This window comes from Myxine glutinosa, chromosome 1 (assembly GCF_964187855.1).
Source record: "Myxine glutinosa chromosome 1, kmMyxGlut1.1, whole genome shotgun sequence".
NCBI classification, from domain to species: domain Eukaryota; kingdom Metazoa; phylum Chordata; class Myxini; order Myxiniformes; family Myxinidae; genus Myxine; species Myxine glutinosa.
The window spans coordinates 145,702,239-145,715,303 of record NC_136261.1 but is presented as its reverse complement, the minus strand read 5'-3'; the positions used below and the strand labels follow the sequence as shown (position 1 = coordinate 145,715,303).

General features: G+C 52.8%; 1 protein-coding gene across 1 annotated transcript in view; it reads right to left on the bottom strand.

Annotated features, from left to right (window-relative positions):
* The window catches only part of SND1 (staphylococcal nuclease and tudor domain containing 1), a gene marked incomplete in the record, with an annotated part of 904,817 nt that overhangs the window by 63,317 nt on the left and 828,435 nt on the right, over window positions 1-13,065 (bottom strand). The window contains 1 exon segment of the mRNA XM_078777892.1: window positions 11,532-11,676. Within this exon segment, the coding sequence (XP_078634018.1) occupies window positions 11,532-11,676 (145 nt within the window).

Here is a 13,065-nt window from a genome sequence, read left to right as displayed (position 1 = left end):
CCTCCCGCCTCCCACTCTCCCACCAACTCTTCCCTGTCCACTCCCTGCCAACAGTGCCTTCTTCCCCAACCCTAACTCTAAGGACCTCCAACATTCGAGTCTTTGTGCCAATTTGACACTTCTCAATCCAAGCTATAACTGGTAAACCTGACATTATCTGTCTAACAGAATCATTCCTCTGACGGAACTGCGCTCCAACGCGAGTCGAAAGAATTGACGCGACCAAAGACGGAATTCGTCCGAGTTGCTTTATTGAAACAAAACAGCTCAGGTATTCTGACAAGCCCGTTTATCGGGCAGTAATATATATACACATTTATGTCGGGAAGTTTGCCCGGCAAAAGCTATACCGGGCATGCCCGGGTGTCAAGGGCGAGCCTTGGAAAGGCGAGTCTGGACCTGCCCGGGCGTGTTTGGCTGCGGCCTGGCAAGTCGAGGCTGGGCGTGCCCGGGCGCTCTGGGCGAGCCCTGGAAAGGCGATAGCGGGCATGCCCGGACGCTCTGGGCGAGCCCTGGAAAGGCGATAACGGGCATGCCCGGACGCTCTGGGCGAGCCCTGAAAAGGCGATAGCAGGCATGCCCGGACGCTCTGGGCGAGCGCTGGAAAGGCGAGAGCGGGCATGCCCGGGAAAGACGAGACCGGGCGTGCCCGGGAGGTTCGGGCGTGCCCGGGAACAGTGAGTCCGGGCATGCCCGGGAGAGGCGCGTCTGGCCGTGTTCTGGCCGGTGCAATGCGATTGTGTGCATCCAGCGGTAACCGCTACACACGCCCCTCCAGAATCGACCTGCACCGGCAGGATCAATTTAAGGGGGGTCCGGATGACCCGGCCGAAGCAACCCCTGGAGGGTCGTGGGGAGGGGTCCGACGTGGTGGTGGGTGGTTGAGCGGGGGGAACTGTGGACGGGGGGCGGCCTCGCCGCGGAGGAAGGGCCAACCATGGTGGTCGGTCGACGTCCATGTGCGCCGGTTTGAGGCGGTCCACAGAAATCCGGTCCGGCCGGCCGCCGAAGTCGACGATGAAAGACTTGTCGCCCCGTCGCAGGACCCGGAAGGGCCCGTCGTACAGCGGCCGGAGTGGCCCCCGGTGCGCGTCATGACGCACAAAGACGTACTCCACTGTGCGAAGCGCCGGGGGGACGTAGGACTGGGGGCCACCGTGGCGGGACGTCGGCACGGGGGCAAATCGTCGGGCGGCCTCCTGGAGGTCTGAGCGCTGGCGAGCGGCGGACCAGGGACTGGTAGCGTCGGGCACGAATTCGCCCGGGACGCGGAGCGGCTGGCCATAGACGAGCTCGGCGGCGGACGCCTGGAGGTCTTCCTTGGGGGCCGTGCGAAGGCCCAAAAGGACCCACGGCAGCCAGTCGGCCCAACCGTCGTCCTGAAGGCCGGCCATGAGTGCGGCCTTCATGGAGTGGTGAAACCGCTCGCACAACCCGTTGGCTTGGGGGTGGTAGGCCGTGGTGCGGTGCAGCGTGACCCCCAACGAATAGGCGACCGCGCCCCAAAGCTCAGACGTGAACTGTGGGCCGCGGTCGGACGAGATGTCCGCTGGTGCGCCGAAGCGCGCGACCCAGGTGGCGATGAACGCCTGCGCCACGTCCGCGGTGGTGGTGGAGGCGAGGGGCATGGCCTCCGGCCACCTGGTGGTCCTGTCCACCATGGTGAGCAGATGGGTGAACCCCCGCGAGGGGGGCAGGGGACCCACCAGGTCCACGTGGACGTGGTCGAAACGCCGTTCAGGCACGGCGAAAGGTGCCAGCGGGGCCTGGGTGTGGCGGTGGACCTTGACCTGCTGGCAGGCCGTGCAGGCGTTGGCCCAGTCGCGGATGTTTCGTCGAAGGCCGTGCCAGACGAAACGCGCCGACACCAGCTTCTGAGAAGCTTTCCGGCCCGGGTGAGAAAGGCCGTGGATGGAGGCGAAGATGCGGCGCTGCCAGGAAACGGGCACGATGGGGCGAGGCTGGCCCTGGGAGACGTCGCAGAGCAGGACGGTGCCCGCGAAGGGAATGTCGGCCAGGCGGAGGCCCGTGTCCGCCGCACGGAGTGCCTGCACCGAGGCGTCGGTGGTCTGGTCGGCCGCCATGAGCGTGAAGTCCACACCGAGGTGGACCGTGTTCGCGCTGGCCCGAGAAAGACAGTCGGCCACGGCGTTGTCTTTGCCGGCGACGTGCCGGATGTCCGTGGTGAACTCCGACACGGCGGAGAGGTGGCGCTGCTGGCGGGCTGACCACGGCTCCGTGACCTTAGCCATTGCGTAGACCAACGGCTTGTGGTCGACGAAAGCCGTGAACGGGCGGCCCTCCAGGAGGTGTCGGAAATGGCGAACGGCCAGGAATAGCCCGAGCAGCTCGCGGTCGAACGTGCTGTAGTTTAACTCGTTCGGCCGGAGTTGCCGGCTGAAAAAAGCAAGTGGCTGCCAAACCCCGTCCACCCATTGCTCATGGACGGTGCCCACCGCGTAGTTGGAGGCGTCCGTCGTGAGGGCAATGGGCGCGTTGAGCACCGGGTGAGCCAGCAGCGTTGCGTCGGCGAGGGCCCGTTTGGCGCTGGCGAAGGCCACGTCCATGGCCGCGGACCAAACAATGTCATGATTGGCCGGCTTGCCCCGGAGGGCCTCGTAAAGGGGCCGCATGAGCTGAGCAGCGCGGGGCACGAATCGGTGATAAAAATTCACCATGCCGAGGAACTCTTGGAGGGCCTTGATGGAACGGGGACGCGGGAACGTGGTGATGGCCTCGACCTTGGTCGGCAGCGGCACGGCCCCGGTCTTGGTGATGCGGTGGCCCAAAAAGTCAACGGTCGTCACGCCGAAGTGGCATTTGACCGGGTTGACAATTAAGCCGTGCTCGCTGAGGCGACCGAACAGTGTTCGGAGGTGGAGGAGGTGCTCAGCGCGGGACGTGCTGGCGACGAGGATATCGTCCAGATAGACAAAAAGAAACGGCAGGTTGCGCAGCACACCGTCCATCAAGCGCTGGAACGCCTGGGCCGCGTTCTTGAGGCCAAACGGCATCCGCAAAAATTCGAACAGGCCGAACGGCGTGATGACGGCCGTCTTCGGGACGTCGGCCGCCCGGACAGGTACCTGGTGGTAGCCCCGTATCAGGTCAATTTTCGAAAAGATGACCCGTCCCGCCAAACGGGCGGAAAAGTCCTGAATATGCGGGATCGGGTACCTGTCGGGGGTGGTAGCGTCGTTGAGACGGCGGTAGTCGCCACACGGGCGCCATCCACCCCCCGGCTTTGGCACGATGTGCAGTGGCGAGGCCCACGCGCTATCGGAGCGCCGCACGATGCCGAGGTGCTCCAACGCGTCGAACTCGGCCTTCGCCACGGCGAGCTTGGCCGGGTCGAGGCGGCGGGCCCTGGCGTAGACCGGCGGGCCCGTAGTGGGTATGTGGTGCTCGATCCCGTGCCGCACCGCGACGGCCGAAAACGTCGGCCGCGTGAGGGCCGGGAATTCCGCGAGCAGGCGAGCGAACTCGTTCGCTGCCGGGAGGGCGCACGCCAGTTCGGTCGGCGCGGAGCTGCTCATCGTGCACGCCAGGGAGCTGAAGGTCTCGGCGTTGACAAGGCGACGACGTTTGACGTCGACCAGCAGCCCGTGCGCGCAGAGGAAGTCGGCGCCCAGCAAAGCCATGGGGACGCAGGCGGTCACAAAAGTCCATTGAAAATGCTGGCTGCCGAAGCAGAGGGTGACGACGCGTGGGCCGAAAGTGCGTATGGCCGAGCCATTAGCAGCGACCAAAGAGGGGCCGCAAACGGCATCCCGCCTGTCCTGCTCGGAGGCGGGTATGACGCTCAGTTGGGCGCCGGTGTCACACAGGAAACGCCGCCCAGACGCTTTGTCCCGAATAAACAGCAAGTTGCCCGAGTGGCCGGCGCTCATGGCTGGGAATGAACGCCGGCCCGGCTGTTTCCCGACCTGCCGAAAGTGCACGGGGGCCGGCACGTCCGAGCCTTGTGTCCGAACCTGGCGTGGTAATAACACCACGCCCGGTCAGGTGGAGGCCCCGGCCGTCGTGTCGGAAGCGGGCGGTGCGGCGTGGCGGCCGCCAGTTGCACCGGCAGTTCGGCCTCCAACCGCGCAGGGCGCTCGGGCGTCACCTCGGACGGCGGCGGGCTCCAGGTAACCGCGCCGATGTGCTGGCCCGCCGAGGAGATCTTATCGGCTTCCCTGGCGAGGGCGCGGGAATCCGTGATCAACGTGCCAGCCAGGGCGAGGCGTACCGGGTGAGGCAGCTGGCGAAGGAACAGCTCGCGGAACAGAAAATCCGGAGAGTGCTCACCGAGCAACGAGAGCATATAGTCCATGCGCTCTGACGGGCGCGTGTCGCCGAGCTCGGGCAGAGCGAGCAGGCGCCGTGCGCGTGCTGCCGGTGAGAGGGCGAAAGCGTCGAGGAGGAGTGTCTTCAGTGCGTCGTATTTGTCAGCAGCCGGCGGGTGCTCGAGGAGGCTCAAGGCGCGGGCCGCGGTGGCGGAACCGAGCGCCGCCACAACATGGTGGAAGCGGGTGTCGTCCGCGGTGATGCCTCGCAGGGCGAACTGAGAGTCCGCCTGAGCGAACCAAACAGCCGCGTGAGCCTCCCAGAAGGTAGGCAGTTTAAGCGTCACTGCCGTATCCATGTCGGTAGGTCACCAATGAAGGAACTGCGCTCCAACGCGAGTCGAAAGAATTGACGCGACCAAAGACGGAATTCGTCCGAGTTGCTTTATTGAAACAAAACAGCTCAGGTATTCTGACAAGCCCGTTTATCGGGCAGCAATATATATACACATTTATGTCGGGAAGTTTGCCCGGCAAAAGCTATACCGGGCATGCCCGGGTGTCAAGGGCGAGCCTTGGAAAGGCGAGTCTGGAACTGCCCGGGCGTGTTTGGCTGCGGCCTGGCAAGTCGAGGCTGGGCGTGCCCGGGCGCTCTGGGCGAGCCCTGGAAAGGCGATAGCGGGCATGCCCGGACGCTCTGGGCGAGCCCTGGAAAGGCGATAACGGGCATGCCCGGACGCTCTGGGCGAGCCCTGAAAAGGCGATAGCAGGCATGCCCGGACGCTCTGGGCGAGCCCTGGAAAGGCGAGAGCGGGCATGCCCGGGAAAGACGAGACCGGGCGTGCCCGGGAGGTTCGGGCGTGCCCGGGAACAGTGAGTCCGGGCATGCCCGGGAGAGGCGCGTCTGGCCGTGTTCTGGCCGGTGCAAGGCGATTGTGTGCATCCAGCGGTAACCGCTACACCTCCCACAATATGTCGCCAATTCATCTGTGTCTCCCTTCGTATTGTATTTTTCGGTCCAACAGGTTTGAATTCTAGTCCGATGGCAGAGCTGCAGTTTATGTCAACACTCAATTTCCCACTGTCTGTGTACTACCCGACCCATAGTGGTGCAGCAAAGGACTTCTGTGACTCTGTGGGCCTTACCCAATCTGTGAACGATCCGACCCAGATTTCTCCCAGTAGCATGTCATCCCTTATGGAGCTAGTGATGGTGAATTTTCTTCCAAATATCTCCTATGCCTATTTTGGTCCAATATATAAGTTAATCTGATCAAGTGCTTGTGACAGTCAACATCTCTCTGGCTATTCTTCACTCAAGTTAACTGGCATGGGGCTGCAAGCTGCCCTCTCATATCAGGACTGGTCCTTAATTTCCACCTCTCGTGATATTAATACTGTTTGGGAATCCTTCCACACAAACTTGCTTTCCCTTTTTTACAGAGTTGTACCATCTCGTCTGCAATTATAATCCCCATCCTCATGCCCCTTGTACACAGAATCATGTGGTGAGGCATTTGCCTTAAAACAACTTGCCTTCTCTTCCTGCAAGGCAAATCAGACCGAAGGCAACCTCAAGATCATTCCATAGAGCCCTGACCAAGTGTGCGTCCACTCTCAGAAAAGCCAGAAAACAACATCTGGCCAACCTCAAGACCGAACTTTCCAACCTGTCTCCTCCTTCAAAGACCTGGTGGCGCATTGTCATGTCTGTCCTCTGGTGTATTCTCTCCCTCCATCCCTTCCCTCACTTCAAATGGCACCACAGCCGACTCTCCTCATGAGAAGGCCACATTCCTCAATTCTGTATTTGATTCCAAATCTTGCATATCAGGAGCATATCTACAGGGAGATCAGAAGTGGTGGAAGTATTGGTCAGAAGAAAAGTGGACATATGTTGTGTGCAGGAGACGAGATGGAAGGGAAGTGGTGTGAGAATGGTGAAAGGTAGGCAGGGACAGAAATACAAGTTTGTGTGGCAAGGGTGCCCGGAGGGCGTGAATGGTGTTGGTGTCCTGTTTTCTGAGGAGTTTGTAGACAGTGTGGTAAGTGTGACTAGAGTGAGTGAAAGGTTGATGATGGTGAAAATGATGATTGGAAAGCTCTTGGTGAACGTCATCTCGGGATATGCTCCGCAGGTTGGGTGGAGCGATGAAGAGAAGGACAAGTTCTGGTGTGCAATAGAGGAGCTGATGGAAAACGTGAAAGATGAGGAAGTTGTTGTGGTCAGAGGAGACCTAAATGGACATGGGGGAAGAGGTATGGATGGTTTTGAGGGAGTTCATGGGGGTTACGGATATGGTGTGAGAATGGAGAAGGTGAAAGGATTTTGGAGTTTGCTGATGGAGCTGATTTGTTGCTTTGTAATACTCAGTTCCAGAAAGAGGATAATAAGCTTGTTACATACACGTCAGGTGGGTCGACGACAACCGTTGACTACCCGATGGTGCGTAGGCGAGATAGGGGGCACCTCCGAGACACAAAGGTGATCCTGGGGGAGGAGGCTGTTTCACAGCACCACTTGGTTGTCTGCGACATAGGGTGAAAGGTGCGAGGAGAGCTCGGCAGGTGAAGTACCAACCGAGAATGAAGGTGTGGAGGTTGAAAGAGGTGACAGTGAGGGAGGCATTAAAAGAGAGGCTGAGTAGGGTAGAGGATGATGTGGTTGAGCTTGAAAGTGGTTGGATGTCAATGAAAGATAGTCTGTTGGGAGCCATTGGTGAGGTATGTGGATGGACAAAAGGACCACCGAGGCACTCGGAAACATGGTGATGGGATGATGAAGTTGGAAAGAAGATTGACGAGAAGAGCAATAAGTTGAAGGAGTGACAGAAGGCGAAGGGTATGGGGGCAGAAAAGGCAGAGCATGAAAGTTATAAGGCAGCCAAGAAGGCTGCAGAAAAAGAGGTAGAAAAGGTGCAGGAGGCATGTAGGAAAATGTTCGGAGAACGCTTGGATTGGGAAGAGGGTCAGAGAGCGGTATTCAGGATTGCAAAGCAGATAGCGAAAGAGAGGTGTGATGTGATGGGGGTGAGTTGCTTGAAGGATGAAGTGGGACAAATCGTTGTGGACCCAGATGGAATTAAAGGAAGATGGAAAAGATATATGGAAATGCTGTTGAATTCAGAGAATGAATGGGATGGCAACATAGAGAGTAACCCAGTTTTAGGACCGGCAGAGAAGATAACTGAGAAGGAAGTTGAGGAAGCGATAAAGGCAATGAAGAGTAGAAAAGCGGGAGGGCCGACGGGAGTTGTGGGAGATATGTTGAAGGCAGCGGGAAATTGGGGTGTGAAGAGAATGACAGAGATCTGCAATCTCGTGATGAAAGAAGGCCACATTCCAGTGGCTTGGGAACTGAGTACCCTTGTCCCTCTATACAAGGGGAAAGGTGACCCTCTGGACTGTGGCTCGTACCGAGCGATAAAGTTATTGGAGCATGGAATGAAGGTATTGGAAAGGGTGTTGGAAAGGAGGATAAGGAAGAAAGTGAAGATCGACGAAATGCAGTTTGGATTTATGCCAGGAAGAGGAACGACAGACGTCCTTTTTATTGTGAGGCAGTTGCAGGAGAAGTACATGGAGAAGAGGAAGAAGTTGTTTCTTGGGTTTGTTGATCTGGAGAAAGCATTCGATAGGGTTCCACGTGAAGTTGTGACATGGGCATTGAGGAAGTTAGGAGTGGAGGAATGGTTGATCAGAGTAGTGATGGCAATGTACAAAAGAGCGCGCACAGCTGTAAGGACAAAGGACGGGAACAGTGGTGAGTTTGAGGTGAAGGTGGGAGTGCATCAGGGGTCGGTACTAAGTCCACTACTATTTGTAGCTGTGATGGAGGTGCTGGCTCGGAACGTAAAGGAGGGTTTACCGTGGGAGTTGTTGTATGCGGATGATCTGGTGTTGACTGTAGAAAGTATGGATGGACTGAAGGAGAAGATGAACAAGTGGAAGGAATGTATGGATACAAAAGGTCTGAAGGTGAATATCGGAAAAACGAAGGTGATGGCAAGTGGTAAAGCATGTGGTGAGGTGGAAAGAACTGGGAAGTGGCCATGTGCTGTGTGCAGGAAGGGTGTCGGAGTGAATTCCATTCAATGTACAATGTGCGCTGAGTGGGTTCACCAAAAATGTAGTGGTTTGAGAGGGTCATTAACCAGTGTGGCAGCTACATTCAAGTGTAAGGTGTGCACAGAGGGAGCTGCAGATGGAGGAAATGTTGAGTTGGATCTTGGAGATGGCGTGAAGCTGGAAGGTGTGAAAACATTTTGTTACCTAGGAGACATGCTGAATGGAGAAGGTGGATCAGACTCTGCAACGGTTGCTCGAGTGAGATGTGCATGGAAGAAGTTTCGGGAACTGAGTGGTGTGCTGACGAGGAGGGGAGTGTCCTTGAAGCTGAAGGGAAAGGTGTATGCTGCATGTGTGAGAAGTGTTATGATTTATGGGAGCGAGACATGGGTAATGAACGTAGAGCAGCAACGAAGGCTGGAAAGGGTGGAAATGTGAATGGTTCGGTGGATGTGTGGAGTATCGTTGAGAGAGAGGAAGACAAATGATGAATTGCGAAAGATGATGGGAATAGAGCCTGTGATGGATGCTGTGAAGAGAAACAGTTTGAGATGGTTTGGTCATGTGTTGAGGAAGGATGAAAGTGACTGGTTGAGAAGAGTGATGGAAATGAATGCAGAAGGAAGTAGAGGACGGGGAAGACCGAGAAAGACTTGGCTAAAGATGGTCGAAGAAGAAATGCGGGCAAGGGGGTTAACAAGGGGAGATGCAGAAAATAGGGCAAGATGGAGAAGATTGTCATGGGGACCGCAAGGCGAGCCCTCGCTCTTGCAGGGAAAATGGCCTTAAAATGCCTGTTGTTGTTGTATTCCAAATCTTGCATATCCAACCCCTCAATCTCGAGACCTAATTAACCTACACTCTGCGATTTTATTTCATTCCATTCTGTTCTACCTTTTCCACAGGCCTCAATCATGTAAAAAAAAAGAAGAAAGTTTTTTGACCTTTACTTTTTATTGGATGTAGGTTGTTTTCTAAGCAGACAGAGACGGATACAATGTTGCTCAGAAAGTAGAACTTTTGAAAAGGAAGCATTTGAGCATGTTCTCCGGACCCAGGCAATGAAATAATTGACACATGTTGCAGATGAAGTCTCCTCCGAAAGGAGATGGAAACCATATGCAATATCCCAAAACTCTCTCAAATTAACACAACATAATTAAGAAATATGTACACATTGCAATGAAGTATAATAAAAATTGTGGCAAAGTTCTTGTCACTTTCAATCAGTAATTTCCCCAAGCCCTCGCCCTCCCACAGATCTCCCGATGTCCCTGCTCTCCATCTTGTTATCCTGCTCCTTTATCATATGTTTTATGTTTTATGTGTCAGTTTGTCTTTTTGTGATCAATGTTAGCTCTTACACGAGCGTCAATCTTGCACACAAAAAAAAAAAAAAAAAAAAAAAGGCATGACAGTTCATTATAACTGATGATATCCAATAGACAGCCATTAAAACACGGGATCAATCAATTTGAATGCTGTACACTACATACATTATATATCGATTATGAGTTGATGTACTGCAAAAATGTTTTATGTTATAACAAGTTCTTTCACACACAGAACAATTATAATGGTACAAATCTCACACAATAAAAATTGTCACAAAATGTGGGGAAAGGGTTGGGGAAATTCAGAACAAAATAGATACAAGTATTTGGCTTTTTATGTGTTGACCATCGAAGTCGATTAAATTATAACTGAATTGAAAGACTAGACGGACACTGAACTCATCCATGCGTCCCTCACCTGTCTTTTATACTGTCTTTACATTTAATTTTGGGATTTCAATACACTTGAGTGAAAAGGTTCGTATCATCGATTGAATCATCCACGTTCAAGGAGACTCAAACATGAAAAGCTTCGACATTCTGCTGTTTCTTCGGAGAGAAGCCTCCGTGTGCTTGTGTAACCAATATCGGTAATTGGGGTTCAAACATATCGATTCTCCATGGTTCTTGCAAATGGATAAGTGGTTTTTTTTGGATAAATAAGAAATGCTCAACAAAGGCTGACACCAGTTGAAACGCATCGATTCATCAAGCGCACGAAGAATACTTCGGTTGACAATTACGAGGGAAGAGGCCAAGCCGAGGTTAAAAGTGACCATCCAAAATAGAAGTTGCCACATGTCACAGGCAAAATGTCTGGCTGTTCTTGGGCAACCAAGGCCAGAGTTTTTTGGATGCATCGCTGCCTTTCTGCCAAAGTCTATGCAATTAAAACAAGGTGCTTTTCAATTCCGAGCGTGCCGCTGGGTTCAGGAAAATCTATTAGCCTGTGCTCAGAAGCACATACACCATTAACCACATTAGTCCGCGCTTCAATCGGCTCCCATGGAGGGCATCGAGAACGGGTTGAGGCTCACACCACGGACAAGTGTGGACAAATGTGCACGCCGTCGAGAGAGGCACAACGTGTCAACCATGCAAGAACAAATGGCTAAAATTATACTTTTAATGTGGTAATAGTGTCACCAAGATGCTTGAAGCAGAATCTACACCAAATCAGTATTGCAGAGAACAAGTGAAAAACAAAAAAACAGGAAACAAACTGATCGTTATAGAGTTTACATTGATCTAATAGCTCAAAATGGGGCAGGGACCATGGTGGTTTCTTTCAAAGGAATAGGCTGAAAGATGCGATTGTGCGGCCTGGACCGCACTAACAAAGGCAGCCTCACACGATTTGCATTCAGAATCCCAACATCATCTCCAATTTTATCCCGTATGGACTTGATGGCCTCCCACATGTTTTCCTCTCACTTGCTGGGCTGATGATGATGCAAAATCAATCCGAATAAAGTTTAATTGCTGGGAATGTTTACCATGAGCTTTGATAGAGTTCAGCTGAAGGATGATTCCGTCTGGCGACAAAAGCAACAGAATCATCGGGATGTTTTGGTATCAAACATTTTTTCCTTTTGCAGCTTACCTGCTGGTGCTCATAATGAAAGAACATCACATGTTGTGAGATGCTCACACACCGGTGCAAATTAAAGATTACAGGAAGAGTGCAATGCAGTAAAAATAATACAGGAAGACTGTGTGCGTGTGTGCATGCACGAGTGGGTAGTGGGATGGGGTGGGTGGAGTGAGGAGCAAGTTTCACGAAATGTAACATGAAAGGATGAGGGCAGGGCAGCAGGGGTGGTGGGGAGGAGTGGTGATGGAAATTGATAAGTGCACATACCGGTTTCAACATCTTGAATGTAGAAGTGGAGGTTATCAGTAATCTCTGTGATAATCACCGGCCGATACGCCGTGCTGCGCTCTGTGTCCTCTACGAGGGCCTTGTTCTCTTCCTCAGCATGTTTCTCCGTGTAATCTGACCACACCTGGAAAAGTGAGAGAGCACAGCTGTAGATAACGGACACAAGTAAGGAGCTGCAAGGACAATAATTTGGTTTCACATGGCTTAATTTAGAAATGAGAATGAACAATGCAAAAGCAATTCAGAAAACCAACTCAAAACTTCACTGCAAAAAGCCATTGATTGATTGATGAATGACAAACATTGATGAATGATCGTTTAGAGTTGGGTCGGGATTCAAACCGAGACGAGACAGCTTAGATGCGAGTGTGCATAGCTCCGACATATATATATATATATATATATATATATATATATATATATATATATATATATATATATATATATATCTATCTATCTATAATTCCAGCAATCTCTGTGTGTCTGTCTGTGTGTCTGTGTGTCTGTGACCGCTGTTTCTCGACAACCACGGGTCCGATATACTTGAAACTTGCCAGGTATATTGCTGGGGACCCGAGGATGTGCCTTTTCAAGGTTTGTAATTAATCGGACAAGTACCTACCGAGCTATGTCCAAAAAACGCTTCAACCAATCAGAGAGCAGCGAGCTATCACGTGTGCCGAACCGTTAATGCAATGCAAGCGTTAATGCGTTAATGCAAGGCTTTTCTTTTTTTCCCTCTTCTCTTTCTACTTTTCCTTGCGATTAAATTGCAAACAGCCAAAATACGTTGGCGCTAATTGAATAATTGGCCATTAACACTAAAATAATCGTAACTGCGATATGCCAACTTCCGGACAGTGCAGCCTTCCATGTTGTTGTTGTTTGCAGCAGCTGTTTGCAGCAAGGCAAGGCTTTTCTTTTTTTCCCTCTTCTCTTTCTACTTTTCCTTGCGATTAAATTGCAAAAAGCCAAAATACGTTGGCGATAATTGAATAATTGGGCATTAATAGATAGATAGATAGATATGCGATATGCGAACTTCCGGACAGTGTGCGCGTTACGAGCTGACCGCCATTACGGTACGTAATTCGATTTCTTATGCGCATTATTTCTCCCAATTCAGTCAGAGCGAAGGGCGGAAGCGAAGAGCGTTGTTATTTTTTGTTTACGGGCGTACGGGCGGGGTAGAGCGTACGGGTAGCGTTTTTTTTTTTTTTTGGCAAGGAACGGGCACCCACGTACGGGCAATGCCCTAGTATCTATAATTCCAGTAATCTCTGTACGTTTGTACGTCTGTACGTTTGTCTGTGACCGCTGTTTCTCGACAACTACCGGTCCGATATACTTGAAACTTGCCAGGTATATTGCTGGGGACCCGAGGATGTGCCTTTTCAAGGTTTGAAATTAATCGGACAAGTACTTACCGAGCTATGGCGATTTAGCCGTTCGCCGTTCGCTTTGCCGTTGCGAATGGACCAAACCATTCATGTAAATAGAGGGGGGGGGGGGG